At 38.7% G+C, this 23,393-nt stretch overlaps 1 protein-coding gene across 1 annotated transcript in view; it reads right to left on the reverse strand.

Annotated features, from left to right (window-relative positions):
- The window catches only part of Tmco1 (transmembrane and coiled-coil domains 1), a 54,235-nt gene that overhangs the window by 21,131 nt on the left and 9,711 nt on the right, over nucleotides 1–23,393 (reverse strand). The window contains exons 4-6 of the mRNA XM_004865188.3: nucleotides 18,024–18,070; nucleotides 14,918–14,985; nucleotides 4,088–4,232 (exon numbers count right to left, since the gene is read on the reverse strand). Of these exons, the coding sequence (XP_004865245.1) occupies nucleotides 4,088–4,232; nucleotides 14,918–14,985; nucleotides 18,024–18,070 (260 nt within the window). The remainder of the gene's footprint in view (nucleotides 1–4,087; nucleotides 4,233–14,917; nucleotides 14,986–18,023; nucleotides 18,071–23,393) is intronic.

Genomic DNA, 23,393 nt, shown 5'->3' on the forward strand with positions numbered 1-23,393 from the left:
CAAACTCACAGGAATCCTCCTGCCTCAGCCTCCCAACTGCTGGGATTACAGGGATGCAGCACCACGCTTGGCCAGTATGGAGAAATTATACCCCAAGCCTGATTTCACCTTTGTAAAAACTGAGGCTCACAGAGGATCCTGCCAGTAAGAGGCAACAAGGTTCAAACTTAGATGTTCTACTTCTATGTAGTGGGTTTCCTTAACCTTGTAATCTATTCCTCCTCTCTTCCCACCACTTTAAGGTTTCTGAGGCAGGAATGTGTCTTAAAATCTACTGTCTAATGTGTGTAGTATTATTTCTGCTTTTCCTTGAAAGCTCTTAAACTCAATGATGAGTCATATAATCAATAACATAATAGAATTGGAAAAAATGCACAACAGATGAGAACTACACTCACATATACCTATGTGAATTAGGAATACATCATAATACCGTTTTTGATTAGATGTAAAATTTCAACTTTGCTTAATCTGCTTCTTTCATAAATGATTAGTATAACAGAAATAATTTAAAATGTACTCAACACCCCTATATTTGAAATGATTTTCAAGAAGTGAAGATACAGCTTGGAAAACAATCGTATTTGTTTATTTTGTTTTGTTTTGTTTTGAGACAGGGTCTCCCTATGTAGTTCAGACTGGCCCTGAACTCACTACGTAGCCCAGATTGGCTTCTAATTTGTGGTGATCCTCCTGCCTCAGCCTCCCGAGTGCTGGGACTGCAAGCGTGAGCCACCAGGCCTGGTTATTAAGGACATAATTTTCATGAAAGGACGAGCGCTGGCTGCTTTAATTATCCAGTGGCTCAAGTGTAATAAAGAAGTAGATCCTGGTTAACACTGTGAACACTTTATTTTATTTTATTTTTCTGACCATTAGAGAAACGAAAATTTCCATTAAGTTTATTGGTACATTTTAGGTGTAAAATACAGTTACGTTCATCATTGGGATCTTGTACCGTTACATGAGTATCTTGGTTCTTATTTTTTTCCCCTTCCCCTGCCCTCCCTTCACCTCCTCCACCCTTCCCTGTTTGCAAAGACTTTGTTTCCAGTTTTTTTTCTTTTCCCAGCTTTCCTTTCCCCTACCCCTCCCAATTCCCCTACCCCTTTAGACCTTTTCTTCCTATTTCACATTATCAATTATACATTGTTTTAATTACAATATCAAAATTTAGAGGACATTACCACAGATTTTACAGAATTTAAAAGGATATAGAAAGCATATTGCAAAAATCTTTTTTGAAGAACACTTTATTAACTCATATGCACATGCACTTCTTTATCTCTTGAATTTATCAGTCCTTTATGTGCAGGTCATTTCAGTGATTATTATATATCCTTGGCTGAAATAGTGTGAATTTTCATGTGTGTGTGTGCCTGACCCCTTCTCCTAGTTTTTTGGTTTGGTTTGGTTTTTTGGTTTTTTTTTTGTGGTACCGGGGATTGAACTCGGGACCTTGCGCTTTCGAGGCAGGTGACGGAACCACTGTGCCAAATCCCCGGCCCTCGTTTGGTTTTTTTGAGACACTGTCTTGCTTTGAAGTTCAGGCTGGGCTTGAATTCACTATGTAGCTCAGGCTGGCCTCAAACTCCAGGCAATCCTCCTGCCTCAGCCTCCTGAGTTCTGGAATTACACCTTTTTACATATTCTCTGTAGCTGCTTTCATATTATAATGGTGGAGTTTTATAGTAAAGATAGAGATTCTGTGGTCCACAAATCCTAAAAGATTTACTATCTAGACCCTCACAGAAGAAGCTTCTTGACCCACATTGTGAGTGCTACATTCCTGAAAAAACCAACTACTAGATATATACTTCCTGAAATAACTGAAATGAGTGTCAAAACCAACTCGAGCTGAGCTTCCTAAATGATAATTCTTAACATGCATCTCCTTTTCTTCTTCTTTTTTTTTGCTTTGTTTTGCTTTTTGAGATAGGGTCTCCTTTCGTAGTACAAGCTGGCCTTGAACTTGAGGCGATTTTCCTATCTCAGCCCCCACCCCCCGCCCCCAGGGCTGGGACTATGAGCCACTGCAATGTACATAACATCTAAAATGACTACCATGAGCTACCTAAAATCTACATGGAATTAAAAAGGTTTTCTGGGCCGGGGATTTAGCTCAGTGGTTCCACTGCCTGCCCGAAAGTGCAAGGACCAGAGTTCGATCCCCGGTACCAAAAAAATAAAAGGTTTTTTGTTTTGTTTTGGTGGTACTAGGGATTGAACCCAGGGCCTTAGTACTGAGCTACATCCCCAGCACTGTTTACATTTTTTTTCTTTTTGAGGCAAGATGTCACTAAATTGCCCAAGCTGGATTAGAACCTCCTGCCTCAATGTCTCAGAGTGCTGGCATTACAGGTGTGCACCACCACACCTGGCTTAAAATAGCTCTCTGTTGCTTAAAGTAAAAACTATACATCATTGTGTTTCAAGATGTCAACACAAGCTACAATTTGAAAATTTAGATCCAAAGATGTCCGGTAAACCCAGAGTGTCCTCTGTGTTGTCACTGCCCTGCTTCTCACATCTGAATAAGGTCCACTACAGAGACATTTTCAAAAGGACCTCAGCTACCAAGAGCGCAACTTCCTGGTGGGGATCCCAGGTAAGTGCTCCATAACCACTGCCAACTCTGTGCATGTTCTAACCAACTTCCTCTCCTTTCTTCTCCCACCCTCTCGGTCAAGCCACCCTCTCCTTGGTCACAAAGCCAGAAACCTAGCAGTCATTTTCATTTCTCCCTTTCCCTCACATGAAATCAATCACTAAGTTCCGCTGGTGTTACCTCCAGTGTAGTTTTCATTTCGTCTCTTCCTTTTTATCCCGCTCACCACCGTTACAGTGTGGAACATGTTTTTTGGCTTGATTATTATAAGTCTTCTGATATTTCTGCATTTAGTCATGCTCCTCTTATATCTATGCCTCAGTGTCAGAAAATGATTCCAGGAGGGCCGGGGAGCTCAGTGGTGCTGCCGCCTGCCTTGTATGCACAAGGTCCAAGTTCGATCCCGGACACACAAAAAAAAAAGATTCCAGGAAGTCTTGAGGCAAGATTGTATTTAATAGAAGAGGCAGACATCATCAGGAGAGAAGGAAAAAAGGACCCAAAAGAACATCATGACGCAGGTCAGAGTGTCAGAGTGGCCAGAGTGCTGCATTCGTGGGATGTGATGAGATATGAGTTGAGAAAAACACACAGCAATACAATCCTTCTGAGCCATAAACTATCATTTCGCTCCTCACTGATTCTCACTCGCCAGACTAACCAGAAATCCATCGCCACAGACAGTATTCAGAAGGGGGGAAAAGGCGACTCTGAAAGAGTCACTGGTGTAATAAATATTGAAAGAATTATGTCCTACTTAGTGCAAGCACAAACGTCTGCAGTCCAGTTTCTAACTCTGGAAACTGAGTAATTCTCTAAAGACTTCACCTGTTCCTGTCCTGTTTACAGCCCCATCTCCAGAGCGACCTCACACTGGGAACGTCCCTGCCTATGCAATGCTGGGTCTCACCTCTGGACTCTTAACCTGCCATTCTTTGCTCTCACTGTTCTTCACCATGAGTGTTCATCAATCAAGGTAGCCGGATGAAAATACACCCTAACCCAGACTTTATCTCAACTGTGATTAACCTAAAATTGCCAAATAACTGGTGCTCCTGAACTCCCAAAGGCACTGGTGTACAATGAAGAAAGGACAGTGGGAAAACAAATCCATTCTTACTTTTTTAGCTTTAGACGGATGCAACAAAGAAGGAACTCAAGGGCTGTAAGAATGAGTGTGGAAACCATGTGTTTGGTTTTATTGTAACCTCTCAGCCCTAGGGGTTAGTCATGTACATTTTTATGTTTTTAAAATAGCTTTGCCGGGGATTTAGCTCAGTGGTTCTGGTGCCTACCTTGCAAGCGCAAGGTCCCGAGTTTGATCCCCAGTACCAAAAAAACCAACCAAACAAATAGCTTTAGGATTATACACTGGAATTCTACAACCAGCAACAGCAAGATCTCAGGAGCAGCAGATGTACATTTCTAGCATCACAGAAGTAAAAGGCAAGCAGGGAGGGATATAGCTATGGCACTCACCTGTCGAATTGACATGGTACAGAGGATATAGAGGAAGATAAAAGAACAGTCTGTGGTGTCATCTCCCAGCAGGTTTCGATGAGACAGGCCTTGGATGTAGGAAAGTGGGGTGAAAGGGAGCTTTGCCACCACTCTACCATCAAATCTAAAAAGGAAAAAAACAAAGAATTGCTATTTTTGGAAAACGGACGCTTCTTACTTTCAGGGAAGAATCTGGGACAGAAATAGAACTTTAAATCTCTTGGTATCTGTAAAACAAAGGAAGAAGGGTGACTGCTAACCAGGGACACGACGCCCAAGTAGAGCGGTATAAGAAACATCTCCGTCAGTCTCTTCCTAACCAAGCGGTTTCTGATCAGTTCTTGTGGTCCATGGGCTTCTTTACATAGCGACAAATTACTGGGGCTCCTAAAAAGCTTTCTTTTTTGTAGGTTATAGCTATTAATACTTACTATATCAGAAATTAAGACAGAAATGTTAAAGTATGTAGTAACTCAGGCCAGGGATTTAGCTCAGTGGTTCCACTGCCTGCCTCACAAGCGCAAGGACCTGAGTTCGATCCCCGGTACCAAAAAAAAAAATTCACTGCAACAATAACTTTTTGGGAAGTATATTCTAAAACAGAAACAAATTATTGAGAAGAGTGATGCTGTTTTCTTCTTGCAATCTCTTTGTGTTAGGCTTCACAGAAACTGGCTATATTTGTACTCTCTCAGTCTTCAGACTGTTGCATCAGAACACACCATGAAGCCTTGAGAAAACTCCACTGGAGATTCATGAGAATGAGGGTTGAAAGGGCAAGTAACATTTCAGAACTACTGTGAAAACAGCTTATATTTCAGGGACTTTGTGACAAGGTCTCAGAGACCTCCAGGAAAACCTGAACCACACTCTGAGAACCACTGTTCCAACACTAACACCAATAAGATTTTAAGAAACTTTTTTGACAAGAACCAAAGATCCCCAACACATATTAAACAGAATAAAGGTTAGTGAGTAGAGTCCCAGGGATTTAGCCCAGTGGTGCCGTGCCTGCCTTTAAAGCACAAGGTCCTGAGTTCAATCCCCAGCACCAAAAAAAAAAAAAAAAAAAAAGTTAGTGAGCAGAAACTTACGGAAAATATAAATGAAAGTAAGTAGATCACTAAATTATACACACAAAAAATTCTGACATAATTTACTTACTAGCTTTTCTAGGGTTCAAAAATAATGACTTATTTTTCTAAAATAGAAAAATGTTTCTAAAATAGAAAAAGCTTAGAAAAAACAGCTAGAAAAATTACATACTCACTGTTTACAGGAAAGTGTTAGGGACATGCTCTTTTTTTTTTTCCCCAGTAGTAGGAATCAAACTCAGGACCTTGTGCTTGTGAGGAAGGCGCAGCACCACGGAGCTAAATCCCTGGCCCCCAGGGATATAGTTTTCTTTTATGTTGTCTATGAATAAGCTGTATAACCAGACAATAATGAATATTATAAAAATTAATGTGACCAGGTATAGTGGCACATGCCTGTAATCCCAGCCCGTAATCAGGAGGCTGAGGCAGGAGGATCTCTGTGAGTTCAAGGCCAGCCTGAACCACATAGTTGAGACCCTGTCTCAAAACAAACAAAAATTAATGTGATTAAAGAAGTACAAAAAAAAAGAAGTACAAATGGCCAATAAATATATGAGAAAATACTCAACATCACTGGCCATTAGAGAAATGCAAATTATAACAACACTAAAATTCTATCTCACTCCAGAGAGAATGGCTACCTTCAAGAAACCAAACAATTACAAATGTTGGACAGCCTGTGGGCAGGGGAGGAGGACACTTCTTCATTGTTGGTGGGAATAAAAGTACAACTACTATGGAAATCAGTATGGAGATTCCTCAAAAAATTAAAAATAGAAATCCCGTTTAATTCAGCTATTGCCCTTCTAGGTATCTTCTATGAAGAGTTAAAGATATCATATTACATTGCTACATACATGCCCATGTTTATAGCAGCACAACTCGTAACAGCTAAATCTTCAAAGTGGCCCATATGGACATCAACAGATGAATGAATAATAAAAATGTGGTACTTATACACAACAGAGTACTACTCTGCCATAAAGAAAGATAAACTTGAGTCATTTAGGAAAATGGATGCACCTTGAGACCATAATGTATAAATCAGACACACAAGCTTAAATATCATATGGTTTCTCTTAAATGAGTAAAAATACAGAGCAAAGTAAAACACAGGTAATATGAAGCAGGGAGACAGGTTGTTCTCAAAGGGGAAGGGGATGAAGAGATGAGGGAAGGAGGAGGAAAAGGACAAGGGATGAAAAAGGAATTGGGCCCTCTTACGGACAGGTGCTAAACATCATGTACTGCAAATATCTACCCAAAAGAAAGGAGAAAAGAAAGAAAAAGAAAAGGATTGCGGATCAGGAGATGAGTGGGGAAAAAAAAAGAGATGAGTGGAAAGAGGAAGAAGGTAAGGGAAAAGGGATGAAAAAGAATTAAGATGTATTATGTACATGTACCAATTTCACTTCCCACAAGGAATGCAAACATTATGTACTACACACATGTACTAATAAACTAAAATTTAAAAAAATAAACTTAGTTAAAAATAAAATAAAAATGAATGTGATTAAGGATGATACTTAAATTATGATACTAAACAAAAATATGATAGCATTAGCCAAAATGCCCCAATAAAATGTGTAATCCCTATCAAAGTGGCTTTAAAACTTCCTTTTAGAAAAACACTAGATATTTAAAATGTTTCCATGAGGAAAAAGAAAGACAGTAATACATCATTTTCTTCAGTGGGAAAAAAAAACCCCTTGACTTCAAATCAGCTGCCATGTGATTCCAAAAGGCTTGTACAACTGTACTCCAAAGAACACAAAATGGACTGAATTTGATATATGTATGTATGACCCACTTAATACTATATTTCCAACTGCCATGCTACGGTGTATTACACAGAGAAAGGGCTAAATCACGAACTGTATTTTACTTGTATAAGCCATATCTTACTTGTATTTGACCAAAATATTTAAAGGTCTACTTAAAATAATCATTGTCATTCTTTTCTACTAACCTCACAAAAGCAAAACAAAAATAGTAATTTTTCCAGGACGAGATATTCTCTTTTCCTCACAAGAAGTAGGAAGTATAATTATCCTGTAGCGTTAGACTGAGAGATGACAGAGCAGATAGAGTCAAAGATGTTTATTCCTCCTACTGTAAACTACTCACCCAACAAATTTATTTTATCATTTTATTCTTTGTGTATTTGCAACCTGAAACTATCAAAAGAAAACCTTCCATTCCTTTTAAGTTATTTGATTATGTAAAGCTGAAAACACACTACACATGGATATTAAACCAGCAGCAAACACGAAACAAATTCCCAAGAATTCTTTCCTTGCCTCCTTCCCTCCCTTCCTTCCTTCTGTGTGATACTGGGGATAGAACGCAGAGTGCTCTACCACTGAGAAACACCCACTGGCCTATGTTTTTAGTATAAAACAGAGTCTTGCAAAGTTCCCCAAATTGGCCTTGAACTTTCGATCCTCCTACCTCAGCCTCTTGAGTAGCATGCACCAGCACCCCCAGCTCCAAAGAATTCTTATTTTAATGAATTAATTTTTCCCAAAGACTAGAACAATGCAAAAGGAACAGGTAAATAAATTGGTGTCTAACCTAATGAAGAAAAGAGCTGGGAGAGAAGCAAGAAGGTAGAGAAACTATTTCCAACCAGTAAATTATGTCCTTACATACACTTACTCCCTGTGAATCAAGCCAGGATCTATCCTGAGAAGTAGGAGTACAGCAATACATATTTTGGCTCAGTAAAAGGAATTATTTTCAAACTAAAAATTACTTAACAAAAGTATGCATTATCTCAAAAACCACCGAGTTCTTCATTGTTGGAAATAATTAAACAAAGTATGGAAAATTATTTACTAAAAATATTACTGAAGGGACTTCTATAATTGGAGGGAAAGTTGTATGTTAAATGGCCTTCAATATCTCTTCCAATGCAAAAATTCTATTAGTTCAGCTGTACGGAAATGATTCAGGAAGAGAGGAAAAACAGAAATAAACAGCTATTATCCAGTACAGTACCTTCTACTGCTTCTCTAGCAACCTAAGAGCTCAAGTTCTTCTCTGCTATGCCGAACTTTAGGTCTTCTTCTTCAAGCATCTGCCAGCTGTCAATGAATTTTAAGACTAAAAAAATACTAAGAGACTGTATAGTCTGATCCACAATAAAGAAACAATCAAAGTCAAACTCAGAGAAATTATATTAAAGATTGACTAGCTCTGGCTGAGTGCTATTCACTCTGGGAGCCTGAGGCAGGAGGATCAAAAGTTCCGGCCCAGTGGGGAAGGAGGAACCCTGCTCCCCTGCTGGTGGGAGTGCAGACTGGTGCAACCACTGTGGAAATCCGTATAGAGACACCTCAAAGAACTAGGACTGGAAGTCCCATTTGACCCCGCTATTCCACTGCTGGGGATCTTCCCCAAAGAATTAAAAGAATCATACCACAGTGATATATGTGCACCCATGTTCATAGCAGCACAGTTTGTAATAGCTAAACCTTCGAAACAGCCCAAATGCCCATCAACTGGAAACTGGACAAAGAAGATGTGGGTTTTTTTAATGAAATGGAGTACTACTCAGCCATAAAAAATGAGAAACTAGAGACATTTATAGCTAAATGGATGCACATTGAGGCAATACTCTTCAAGTGAAATAAATAGGACACACATGTCTAAATACCAAATAGTTTCTGTAGTGTGAGAAACTGAAAGTGTAAATAAGGACTAAAAAGTATAACAGATAATGTGAAATAGGAAGAAAAGGGGCAAAGGGGAAGTGGGAGGGGTAGGGGAAAGGAAAGAAGGGAATGGAATATGAGAAAGTGAAAAAATGGAAACAAAGTCTTTGTAAATAGGGAGGGATGGAGGGGTTGAAGAGAGGGCTGGGCAACGGTGAAAGATAAGAACCAAGAGTGATTATGTAAAGGTGCAAATTTCCAATGATGAATGTCATTATATTGTATACCTGAAATGTACCAATGATTACAACGAATAACTGATAATGCAAAATAGAAAGAAAAGGTCCAAAGGGGTAGGGGTAGTGGGAGGGGCAGGAGAAAGGAAAGAAGGGAAAGGAAAAATGATGAGAAATGGAAAAAATGGAAATAAAGTCTTTGTAAACAGGGAAGGGTGGGTTAGGAACGGGGAAAAAATAAGAACCAAAATGCATCATGTAAAGGTACAAGTTCCCAATGAGAAATGTCCTCGTATTGTATACCTAAAATGTACCAATAGAAGAATTGAAGAAAAAATAAATAAATCATAAAAAAAAAAAGTTCCAAGCCAGCCCAGGCAACTTAGTGTCTCCAAGTGTAAAATAAAAAGGGATAAGGGTATAGTTCATTGCAAAGGTTCTTAGTTAAATTCCTAGTATGGGGGGAGAAAAAGGTTGACTAGTTTTGGTCCAATATACTCAAAACACATATTATACTTTTAATTTCCTATGTCACCTAATAAGAAGAGACATAGCCTTTAATTTCTAGCTGCTCATAATCAAATATATATATTTTTTGGTACTGGGGATCGAACTTGGGACTTTGCACTTGTGAGGCAGGCACCAGAACCACTGAGCTAAATCCCCGGCACTCAAATATATTTTTGAAACCATATACAAGGCACAAAAACCAGAACAAAAATATGAATAATGCATTAGTATGTAATAAAATACATTACATGAACTTTGAAAAACAAAATAAAAAGCTACTATTTGTCAGGGTTCTAAGTGAGAAAGTTGATAAAAAGAAAATAATTAAAAATAAAGTGAAGGAGGGAAGCAGTTAGGTTATCATTATACCAAGGTAAGAGGTAATTGTGGAAGCGAAAAAGAAAGGAATGCTGAAACTAGGATGGATGAAAAGAGAAGAAAGAGAGGCAGGGATGGGCAGATGAACGGATGCCTACACAGGCGTAAACAGTAACTATTAACCAAGAGAAGAACAGAGGGCTGGTTAGAGGTAACTCAGCATCTAACGTTAAATTTGGGACAGGATGGACATGGAATGTCTGGAGAAAGGAAGGGAGAGAAAGGGTCCCATCCCTGGTGACGAGAACTGAGGACGGCTGAAAGACTCGTGAACACCAGGGATGAGGGCCGCTCTGGCAGGGAACACAATGGGTCCCAAGTGAGTATCAACGCTAACAAAGGTACAAAGCCTCTCCAGGGCCAAGACAGGCGGCTCTGCAGCTCAGGACAGCAAAATACAGCTGAGGCAGGTCGTTACTGCCACAGAACTTCTCTTTTTTTTTTGTACCGGGGATTGAACTCGGGAGAGAACTTCTTTTTTAGGAGTCCCTATAGGTGGTTCTAAATAGGAAAAAAAGCAGGAAATTTATAACTGGTAGATCATCCTATACTGATGTCTGTTCTAAAGAGGTGTGTCCCTTGAGCGCCTAGGGTAGGCAGTTTTCTCTTACCGCTGACAAAAAAAAGTAGCATGCAGCTTTTTTAACTAAACAGATATAGTTGAAATCTAAATATTCATGTAGGATCCTCATAGAAATTTGAAAATTAGAAAAAAAATCCAAAGTAGAAAGGTAAATGATTATTACTCATACAAACCAGGAAAAACATGAAATTTATTACTGTATTTGTGGTTGTGTGGTTCCATAATTTTAATCAAATACAACAGCTTCATATACCAAACCAACTAAACCAACTATGGATTCACATCAAAGCTATATATCAAAGTCTAGTCTTAAAAAATATTGAAGAACTGGCAGAATCTTCCAAAACATCACCTTTTATCTGTATGCAGTTAATATGAGCCACAATCACTCATTTTTGTGTTTCACAACTAGGGCTGAAAATTGGAGGCCTCTCCCTTCTCAGCCCTAATGTCGATGCCCTCTCACATCACTAAGGAGATCACAGCCTGAGGAAATTAAACTGCAGGGGGAGTGGGAGGAAAAATGATCAAGATGTCATCAGTGTATGTACCAATTCCCCAAGATAAATGTAACTATTATGTAGTACAAACCTTTACTAATAAAAACATTACATTAAAATTATTATTGACCTGTCATGAGGATGCATGATGTTGCACTATTTTTTTCCCAGTGTTGTTGATGAGTTAAACTGAAACATCCACACTTTCAATAGTTATTGCTAGGGTTAGTCTGTTATACTACAAAACTCTCTGAGCCAGGGCCAGGGATTTAGCTCAGTGGTTCTGCCACCTGCCTCACAAGTGCAAGGTCCCAAGTTTGATTCCTGGTACCAAAAAAAAAGAAAAAAACCTCTCTGAGCCACCAAGGACTAAAACAATCTATGACCCAATCGTCAGCAGAAAACATTTTCATCAACCAGTCCTGGATTCTCAGGTTGAGAGTTAAGTTTTTTCAGAGTTTAGGTTTGCTAGTATCTTCCTTTGAAAGACACTGGAATTTTAGAAATTGGTTATTTAAAAAATGATGATTCATGTTTGAAATAGGATCAACTGCTTTGGAACAGTACAGGTACCAGGACAGAGGGAATAGAGGTGTGTATTTGAAAATGTTTTTTTTGTGGTACCGGGGATCGAACTCAGGACCTTGTACTTGCAAGGCAGGCGGCAGAACCACTGAGCTAAATCCCTGGCCCTGAAAATGTTTTATTCATACATTTAAAAAGGCCCTGAACCTGAAGGATTTAAACACTTTTACATTTAAATATATGAGGAACTACCATGGAGCGTGGTGGTGCACACCTGTAATCCCAGCACTTGGGAGGCTGAGACAGGAGGACTGCCACAAGTTCAAGGCCAGCCTGGACTACATAGTGAGACCTTGTCTCAAAAAATAAATAAATAAATAAATAAATAAATAAATAAATAAATGAAAAACTTACAGTCTAGTTGAGGGAGACACTGACATAAATCTACTAAAGTAAGAATCAGGTAAAGTATCATAAGGAAGCAACTTTTGAATCAGAAAGAAGACAGGTTAATATAGCAGACTGCAAAACAATCATGTATAGAAATTTTCATTCAAATATCTACACATGTATATACAGAAAAAGTACATAACTTGAAGGATATGTATTACATTTGAAGGCATGGTGATTTCTACTGTACTTTTTTACATTTATGTATTAATGAAATTTTTCTAATGAGAATATATTACTTTACTAATGAGAGGGGAAAAGGTACAAAATAAACTCATGTTAGGGAAAATACAAGGCATTGGGAGAATTCTTTGAAGCAGCTGCCCTTTTTATAAAGCACTCTTTCGAATTTAGTATATATGGGTGTGACTGGTTGGTTATATGCCAGGAAAGATTAGTTTTTCATAACATGATCACAGGGCCAGGGATTTAGCTCAGTGGTTCAGCCGCCTGCCTCACAAGGGCAAGGTCTCGAGTTCCATCCCTGGTACCAAAACAAAAACAAAAACATAATATGATCACAAACAATACTAAAAAAAAAAAGAATCACAAGGACATAGAGCAGAATTACTACTCACTGAGTGTTTCGGTTCCATTTTATCCAGACTATTTCACTAGAACTCATCAATACCTAAAACTAAAGAATAACTTCTAATTCTGAACTTCAAGTAAATCAGGACTCAGAGCTGTTGCAGTGGTCACAAATACAGGCAAGGCCATAAGAATACATATATAGGCACAAAACACTAATCTATAGAAACATAAGAAAATCAGAATAGTAAAAAAAAAAAAAAAAGTTGAAGTTAAGCAGCAAATAAAAAAACTGAAGTACTGAGCCAGTGCTATACTGTCCAGAATGTGACACACGTAAGGTCAGTGTCTGACTAGTTTGAGTTGAACCAGTGGTGATTACTAGTTAACTAAACACTTTACAATATGTGGTTTACCTAGTTATTTATGGTGATTTGTAGCCAAAAAATGACACCAAGAATGACACAGTGAAAAAGTATTGGGTTTAGGATTTGACAGAAACCATGGGACTTTCAGCTGCAGACAAATTATTTAATCTTCCAAAAGTCTATTCCAGTTATAAAAGTCTGTGATTCTAACAATGATTAGTTAAATGGAAATTTCATATTAAAACCATTTTGGACACCCTCTCTAAAACCTTCACCTAGACAAAAATAACCACTCCTTGGGCCAGGGATTTAGCTCAGTGGTTCTGCTGCCTGCCTCGCAAGCACAAGGACCCAAGTTCGAGCCCTGGTACCAAAAAAAAACAAAAAAAAAACTAACCATTCCTTTCTTTCTCCCTACTACACCTCATACATATTTCTTATCATAACACCGATGGAGACATTCAGTTGTTTATCTACCTTTTCTTCCTATAAAATTTGATACTACTGAGCACAGGGGTTGCAGCTTATTATAGTCTGATACCTGGGTACAATGCTGGCACAAAGTATGTACTTAATAGGTAGGAAAGAAAGGATACACTTGGGGAAGAGGTACTTAAGGAGGGAGAGGGAGAGATAGGCCAATAGAAGGAAGGGTGGGGAAGAAGAAGAGGAAGAGAAGGAAAAGGGAGAGGAAGAGAAGTTCTAACATGTGTGGTAGAAGTCAGGTGAGCTTTGAAAGGGTAATATATGACTGTCATCTTTGAATGCTTTCCTAACTTATATCAAAAGCAGTTCCAGCTCAGGATTTAGCTCAGTGGCACTGCGCCTGCCTCGCAAGCGCAAGGTCCTGAGTTCGATCCCTGGTACCAAAACAACAACAAAAAAAGCAGTTCCACAATTTCTCAGGTCTGCTATATGCTAGTTTAGACAACAGTAATTGACCACCTCATCATTAAACAAAATTATAGTTGTTAAGACTCTATTTTAAGAGTCAAAACATCTTTATATGACTACCTTCAGTTTGAAACAATATTCCGGTAAGCAATTTGGAAAGATGAAACATAATTCTTTTTTAGAGACTGCATAGTGCTTAAGCCTTTACCTTGTAAATAAAATATCCTCAATATTAGGAGAGTAAAAGAGTTATTGCGTAATTATATTCTATCAAAATTAAATTCCCTTGATTTCAATAAGTGTTTTAAGATTATATTAAAAAATGTGTTTCCTCGGGCTGAGGATTTACCTCAGTGGTTCCATTGCCTGCCTCGCAAGATCCCAAGTTTGATCCTCGGCACCAAAAAAAAAAAAAAATTCTAAAAAAAAATGTGTTTCCTTTTAGGAAATACACACTGAAGGACTCATGGGTAAAGAAGCAAATAAATATTCTCAAATGATTAATAAAAATGAATAAATAATATCTGTATGAGTACACATATAACAGAGAGAGAAAACAGGACTGGGGATGTAGCTCAGTGGTGCAGCACTTACCTAGTGGGCACAAGGCCTTGGGTTCAATCTCTAGCACCACCAATTAGAGAGAGAGGGAAGGGAGGGAGAGAGAGAGAGAAAGAGAAAGAGAGAGAGAAAGAGAAAGAGAAAGAGAAAGAGAAAAAGAAAGACAGAGAGAGAAGTGGAGAAAAACACTAAAAAAAATACATTATTCTCACAACTTATCCATAGGTCTGAAATTATATTAAAATAAAATATTACATGTTGGACATGGTGGCACACGCCTATAATCCCAGCACTTGGGAGGCTGAGGCAGGAGGATTGCTACAAGTTCATGGGCAGCCTAAGCTACATAATGAGTTCAAAACCAGCCTGAATTATACAGCAAGACCCTGCCTTAAAAAAAAAAAAAGTTTATGAAAATGAATATATATACATATACATACACACACACACACACACACACACGGATAGAGAGAGAGAAAGAGAAATAGTTATTATGCAAAACCATATAACGGATACTCACATGGAATTGAACATCCCCATGAGGGCAGTGAAACAAAAGCCAATTGCAAACATGGATTTCATCCGAACCTATAAGGAAACAAACTGTCATTTCACATGAAAGTAAACCACCACTAGAGCATAGCCCTGAAGTTTTGGTTTCATGCTATTTGTTAAAAAGCTCTCCATGGCAAAAAGCTGTTTTGTTAGCTAATCCACCTTCTACCTCCAACTCCTCTTCTGGCCACGTCGCGATGTACTGAGGTGGCAGGGTAGACCAGTTCTAACCAATGAGTAGTAAGTACAAGTAACAAATGGGAACCTCAAGTCTGCAAGGCAAGGGCTCTCCCACTGAGCTACATCCCCAGCTCTGATGGAGGGAGGAGGGAAGGAAGGGCAAGAGGAGGACGTAAAAAGAAAAAAAAAAAAAAAGAATTAAGATGTGTTATGTAGGGCCAGGGATTTAGCTCAGTGGTGCCGCCACCTGCCTCACAAGCACAAGGTCCCGAGTTTGATTCCCGGTACCAAAAAAAAAAAAAAGATGTGTTATGTACATGTACTAACTCCCCATGATGAATGTGATCATTATACCTGCAAACATGTACTGATACAAATAAAAATTGAAATAAATAAAAATAAAAAGGACAGATCTGCCCATCATCCTTAGACCTGTTGCCCATTCTTCTTGCCCTGAAAGAAAACATACTGCCCAAGGATTAAGCAGCCAGCAAGCCCTTAAGCTAAGGCCCTGAGTCTCCGAGGGCAGAATTGAGTTGCTTACGCTAGCCTAGCTCTCCCAACCTCTAGATGTCCTGAGCAACAAAAAGAAACCATTTTCTTTTTCAGGCTACTGCTTGTTAGGTCTTCAGTTATTTGCAACTAAATTCCTTCTTAATTACACATTCTTTAACACATAAATAAAAGATTATAAAGATGTCAGATTAACAGGTTATCTCTAGGTCCTTGGTATCTCTTAGTTTCCAAATGTGCTATGGTGAACATATAATTGTTGTCAACAGGTAAGAAAAGCTACTTTTTAAAATATTCATTTCTAATGCCGGGCATGGTGGCACACGCCTGCAATCCCAGCCCTCGGGAAGCTAAGGCAGAAGGATCGTCTCAGGTTCAAGGCCAGCCTAGGCTACATAATGAGTTCAAGACCAGCCTGAACTATATAGTGAGACCCTGTCTCAAAACAAACAAACAAACAAACAAACAAAATATAATAAGTAATAATTAAATATTCACTTCTTTCACCACACACTAACCTAAAATCAAAATGGATCAAAGAACTAAATATTAAAACAGAAACACTACATCCACTGGAAGAAAAAATAGGTAGAATGCTTGAGGACACAGGAGTAGGCAAAGACTTCATGAACACAACCCAGACTACATGGGAAATATAACAAGGAATCAACAACTGAGATCTCATCTTATTAAAAAGCATGGCAAGAGAAATCACCAACAGAGTGAAAAGACAACCCACAGAGTGGGAAAAAAAATTTTTACCAGCTATTTGGATAAAGGATTATTATCTAGCATATATAAAGAACTCAAAAAAATCAAACCCCCCAAATTTAAAGACCTAATGCAAAAATGGGCATTTGAAATAAAAAGATACTTCTCAGATGAATTAGAAACAACAAATGAATATGTGAAAAGTATTCAACATCATTGGTCATTCATGAAATGGAAATTAAAACAATGCTGAGATTCCATCTCACTCCAGAAAGAACGGCTGCTATCAAGAAATCAACCAATAACAAATACTGGAGGGGCTGTGGAGAAAAAGGAACACTTCTCCACTGTTGGTGGGAGTGTAGACTGGTGCAACTTCTATGAAAATCATGTGGAGATTTCTTAAAGAACTCAAACTAGAGGCTCCATTTGAAGAGCAGTACCTCTTCTTGATATCTTCCCAAAAGAATTAAAAGCATCATACCACAGCAATATATGCACACCCATGTCTATAGCAGCACAGTTTGTAATAGCTAAATCCTGGAAACAGCCCAAATGCCCATCAACTAATGAGTGGATAAAGATGTGGTTTTTTTATACAATGGAGTACTACTCTGCCATAAAGAAGGATGAGCTTCAGATATTTATAGCTAAATGGATGGATCTTGACACCATACTCTTAAGTGAAATAAATCAGACACATGTTCAAATACCACATTGTTTCTCTGGTATGAGAGAGCAAAAATGGAAATAAAGACTGAAATGTATAATGGATGTTGAGAAATCGGAAGAAAGTGTTCAAATGGGAAAGGGAACAAGGGAAGAGGGAGGGAGAAAGGAACAAAGGGACAAGAAAAAAAAGAAAATGGAAGGAAAAAATGGAAACAAAGGTTTTGTACATAGGGAGGGAAGGGGGCTGGCTGATATGGATAAAGTAAAATAAAATTTATTTTTTAAAAATCCACTTCTAAATTATAATCTCTCTTGAAAAGACTTTCCAGAAGAAGATAAAGAAATACAGCAAAAGTCTCTCAGCAAGTGAAAGAGAACAGTTGCACAGTTCCCAGGTCCTGTGTTACATAAACAGAAGTAGAAAGTTAGCCAAGCTGTATATAATCAAGCCTTTCTATGCCCTAAGCAGACATACTTAAACAAAGTCTTTTCCTTATAAATGAGCAAATGGGTAGTGAAATGACTTTTCCTTACACTTTACATTATGTCTGGTGCTAAGAACAAAAGGACTCTTAAAGAATAAAAATGATGAAAGCCATTTATAATGTTCCATCAACAGTACTGGGATTAAACAAGTCCCCATAAACCAATGATTTAGGATTAACACAAAGAAGAAAAAGAAAATAAGCTACTTCATTTACAAACATTAAGAAGGAAACTACACACACACAAAAAGAAGGAAACTACCTAAGAAATGTGTGAAAGGGATAAATCATAACCTCTGCAATACCCTCTAAAAGCTACCTACATTATTAAAATGAAATTTAAGAGCAGTAGTGAATTTTCACTTCCATTTGGCCTATGAATACCTATGATTATTATTTATAGCTCTCAAAGGTAATAAATTTCTGAAAAGTGCAATGTACTTGATGCACATCAGCCACTTGCTAAAAACATTATGCGCTTTACCATGAACTTATATTTAGGACTCTTACCATTGAAAGATCTCTGTTATTATTCTTCAGTTTCTCTTCTTGCCTCTCTGAAAAGAATGAAATAGTTAATGCATACAGTACTTGAACTCAAAGCAGATCTTCAATAAATTCTCACTGACTTGTAATTATAAAAGCATTTTTTCTCAGTGTTATTTAATAAGAAAAAGTAAATATCTGGATTATTATATACTTTGTACTAACAGAAACTGCATTTCTCGGGCTGGGGATTTAGCTCAGTGGTTTCGCCACCTGCTGCACAAGCTCAAGGACCTGAGTTCAATCCCCGATACCAAAAAAAACCCCAAAAACAAAAGAAATTGCTTTTTTTTTGGTACCGGGGATCAAACTCAGGACCTTGTGCTTTCAAGGCAGGTGCCGGAACCACTGAGCTAGATCCCCACTCCAGAAAGCTACATTTATAAGGAAAATAAGTACAAACAATTTACTCCAAAATAATGTTAAATTGATTCTTAGCAGGAAGTGAACATTTGAGTATATGAGTGATTTAATTACAAGAGCAGTTTTGGCTGAGATGGTGCAATAGAACCTAGTGATTCTACTCCTTGAAATGTATAACTTCTAATATAAAAAGTAGTTCAAAGTAGATTGAAATAAGTAGAAGTGATTAAGTCTCTATAGCTGTGGCTGAACTTAGCCCTTAACTGATACTGGTTAACTTGCATAAATTCTCTCTAGGCTGGGGATTTAGCTCAGTGGCACAGCACCTGCCTGACAAGCGCAAGGTCCTGAGTTCAATCCCCGGTACTGCAAAAAACAAACAAACAAATTTTCTCCAAAATTGTGTCCTGGTCCCAGCAACGTAAGGCATCTCTGTCTCTGTCACTTATTATTTCCATCTTAGTGGTGTGTTGCTTAGAGAACCACAGCTACAGGGGCCCCTCCCCAAGGCAGAAAGACTGCTCAGTACCCGGAACACAAGATTTCCAAGAGGCTCATGCTTCCCTACTTCCTTCAGCTGTTAGGGTGAAACAAGGAAGGGAAAACATGCGTGCAAAACTTCCTATGCCTTCTTCGAAAATCTATAATTTAAAAGTGTTGGAACTAAATAGTATATATTATTTTGTGTTCACTTGTCCCATGTGAATTATTCTTTACCTATGTGACCCAAAACCTCAGTATTTAATTTAGGGGAAAATAATTTCCCAAACAGAAAATTAATCCTTTTGGAAGGAATTCTATACACCCTCTTAGTAATAAAGTTTTGGAGTATAACCTCTTTTAGATGTGAGGAAATTTCATGGGTTAAAGAATCTGAAAATATGCAGAAGCTATATTTATTTGCTAGAGTGACTTATCAAAAATGACAAAAATGAAAGATTTAAATTCTAAAAGTGAAATTTCAATGAAAAAAAGACTACATTTCTTGCATCTACTGGAATAAACTAGTAGCAATGATGACATCCACTCTAACTACAAAATGAACAGACCTTAAACCAATCCAGATAGCATACATAGACAAAAGTCTGCGGGGCTGGGGATTTAGCTCAGTGGTTTCGCCACCTGCTGCGCAAGCGCAAGGACCCGAGTTCAATCCCTGGTACCAAAAAAAATACCAACATAGACAAAGGTCTAGAATGAATAAATAGTCAAGCCTCAAAACATGTTAAATATCACTGTGTGTGGTGGGTGGTACGTGCTTGTAATCTCAACTATGAAGGAAACCATGGCAGGAGGATTCCAAGATCAAGCCCAGCCTGGACCACTGAGATCCTGTATCTAAACAAAGAAAAATTTTGGGGGGGGGTTCAATCCTCAGTATGGCAAAAAAGAAAAGAAAAGAGGAAAAAATAAACCTTCCCCTACTTCCATGTCACTAAGACAAAGATGACTATGACCATGACCATCAGTCAAGCTTCAGGATGCCTATCCTTCCTGCTGCAGCCACCTTCTGCAGACAGCTACCTCTCACCTGGGTCCCTACCAAGGGTAGCCTCATGAATATTCATAACCTGAGATCATTACTTGTAGGTATTAAAGTAACTAGGTTAACGGATACCCAGAGAGTTGCTGAAGTACTATATTTGAGCATGGAGACTGGCAAATGAATCTGAACTAAGGAAGATCCACCTTCACCCAATCCAGGTGGACAATTCCCACATTCTCTGAGGACCTGGACAGAGTAAAAGGCAGAGGAAAGAAAATTCTCTCACTCTCTGCCTCTCCCCGTTCGCCCTCCCTCTTCCTCTCTGTCCCCACCTGGGACATCCCTCTTCTCCTGCCCCTGGACATCAGAATCTCAGTCCCTGGCCCTTGGACTCCAGAACTTGTGTCAGTGGCCTCTGCGTTCTCTCTCAGGCCTTTCAGGCTTTCGTCAATCTTGGACTGAGTCATACCACCAGCTTCCTTGGTTCTCCAGCTTGCAGATGCCCTCTTCTGGGACCTATCAGGATCCGGGACCTATCAGGATCTGGGACCATGCCACCCAATTCTTCTACTAAATCCCCTCTCAAATACCCGTATATACCTTATTGGTTCTGTCTTTCCGGAGAGCCCTAACTAATACACACCCAAACTCGCCACCACAGACCCAAGAGGCAGGACCTAACAAGGATATGAAATGATCGGTTCAGCCAAGTGAATTCCTTTTCTCTGGAATTTAAAGGAGAAAATCTTGAGAGAAAAAATACTGTGAGAGCAGAAGTAAGTACTGGCTCTCAAGCTTTCACTTGCCTAAAAATTATGTGAGCAGCTTATTAAAAAACCAGGCCCCTCCTGGGTCTCACATTCAGAGACTCTTATTTGGTAAAGTCTGGCATAAGATTTGGAAGCTTAACCAGTAGCACCCCAGGCAAAACTGATACAGGTTTTCTGTAGATCACACTCTGAGAAAGACTGAGAACAAACTCCTGGACACAAACTAAAGTTATGTGAAAACAGAAGTTAAATGCTAGATAACCACTATAGAAAAAGTGAGGAAGTTCAGCAACAGAGGAGAAAGAAGCATCTATTAATAGCAAAGCCTTGAGGTGAAGATGCCACCATCTGGCTTCCCCTCAGGACTACAGAGTTCTTACCCTCCCATAACCAGTTAGTTCAGCTGTTCTTGAGTTTCTGACCACATACACCCTTAAAAGAAAACCCTCATAACTTGAGGTAACTTAAATGCATTCAAAAGCTAAATAAAATTCATAAATCAAAAGTAAATTGCTGAAGCGGGGATTTAGCTCAGTGGTTCTGTCCCCTGCCTCACAAGGGCAAGGTCCCAAGTTCGACCCCTGGTACCAAGAAAAAAAAAAAAAAAAAAGTAAATTAACTCCTCATCTATGAGAAGAAAATGGAAAATGGTCAAAACATTTGCCCCTGAAATTAAAAATGAGGGAAAAAGAAGGAGGACCGTAAGATCGTTAGTTAAAATGTAAAAGACACCTCAGTTTCAATTAATGGCTCTCTGTTAAGGATTATTATCAAAGAGCTCCACTTAGGGAAATCAGTGATACTCGATTCTCTGAAACACTGATTACTGTTGTGCCCTTCTATCTTACTAAGCAAACCCGCCTTTCAATGCATCATTTTTATAGCCTTCCTCCCCACAAATGCTACAGTGCTGTATATATGCACTATGTCTGTATATCAGCTCATGTGAGGAATCTGAGCAAAGAAACTAAGGGCTGGATGATAACAAAAGTATAGATGGGGCCGAGTATTTATTTAGCTCAGTGGTGCCACCACCTGCCTCGCAAGCACAAGGTCCCGAGTTTGATCCCCAGTACCAAAAAAAAAAGAGTATAGATAGGATTAATACACAGAAATATGTGGGTACTATGAAGTTGCTGGAAATGAATGACAAATGTAACTCTTAGCAGCCAAATCAAAGGAAAAAAAAAGTTCAGACACTGTGCCCATAGATAAAAATAAATCAATTTTTTATGAGTTGCTGCTTTCCCTGACACTAAAAAGTAATACAATTAGTTTCCACAATTTCTCATCAAAAGACAATTGTGTGATGTTGCAGATAGTGTTCTCGAAAATATTTCACTGTGGTAATACAACAAATTGTACTTGGCTGTGTTTTTCTTAAAATGGCTAGCAGTGCCAACACCAAGACCAAATAGAGCAGAAGTAATTTTATGAATTCCAAAATGCAGTTTAGGTTTTCAGACTTCTAACAGTGTGGCTTAATCTAAGAGGCTTAATCTGTCTTTCAAGCAACTTCTCATAAGTACTTTGTCATAACTTTTGATAAGGTTTTGATAGGAACTATTTAAAAATATTATTACTTGTAACTTCAGATTATTTTTTTTGGTGAGCAGACAATTCAAGGTTGCATTCCATGTTAAGATAATCTTGAGTTCAGCCGGGGATGTAGCTCAGCGGCTCAGCGGCTCAGCGTCTGCCTGGCGGGCATGAGGTCCTGAGTTCCATCCCCCATACCAAAAAAATAAGATAATCTGAGTTCAGATACTTTATGCTGTCAGTATAAGCGCAGAAGGTAATCTGCCTTACGTTTTTATCTGTCCTATCTTTTACAGCAAAGGTCACCTGCGTTCAATGTCTTCCCACTGCACACTATTAGCTCAATCTGTACAATCCAGCTTCTGTCCCCTCTCAAGCCACTAAAACTGCTCTTGCCAAAATCACTAATAACCTGTTTCTTAGACATTCAGCATCTGTGTTCAGACCCTCCCTGCCTCCTGAAGGTCTCCCCTCAACTTTTGTAGCACAACTTCCTTCCAACTGGTTGAGCAATACCTTTTCTGAGCTCAACTTCTTCTACTGCCCCTTAAATTTCTGTTTCCTCCACACCCTCCCGCCCTCAGGCCTCTGCTCTCTTTGCCCTATGTGGTATGTGTAATTTCATTTACTATGTGGACTCAATTACGACATAAAACATGATTCTAAAACATCCACTTATAGCCCTTCTCTCTGAGTTCTCAAACTGTACAGACAACTGTGGACAAACATTTCCACTCTGTAGTCACTTAGGCACTCAAATCTCATATGTTTACACCTGAAATCACCTCTGTTCTTCCAAATCCCAATCCACAACTCTTCCAATATGTCCTATTCAAGGGCTGGGGATTTAACTCAGTGGTTCCATCGCCTGCCTTGCAAGCACAAGGACCCGAGTTCGATCCCCGGTACCAAAAACAAACAAACAAACAAACATAGATCAACCAATATGTCCTATTCAGATCACAAATCTGGACATTTTTCCAGACTTGTCCTACTCTCCAAATTCATCCTCCAAACATTCCTGGAGTTGTTACTTCTACTTCCTCTATATTCATTGAACTCATACCATCTTCTCCATTCCCACTGCCTGGTCTCAGGTTCTTATCATTTTTGCCTGGGACACTTAAAAAACCTTATGATCTCTCTATCTCCAAAATGGCCCTTTCTCCAATTTAT

The sequence above is a fragment of the Heterocephalus glaber genome, unplaced genomic scaffold (assembly GCF_053883595.1).
Source record: "Heterocephalus glaber isolate CG9 unplaced genomic scaffold, H.glaber_assembly_v1.0 deba00000738, whole genome shotgun sequence".
NCBI classification, from domain to species: domain Eukaryota; kingdom Metazoa; phylum Chordata; class Mammalia; order Rodentia; family Bathyergidae; genus Heterocephalus; species Heterocephalus glaber.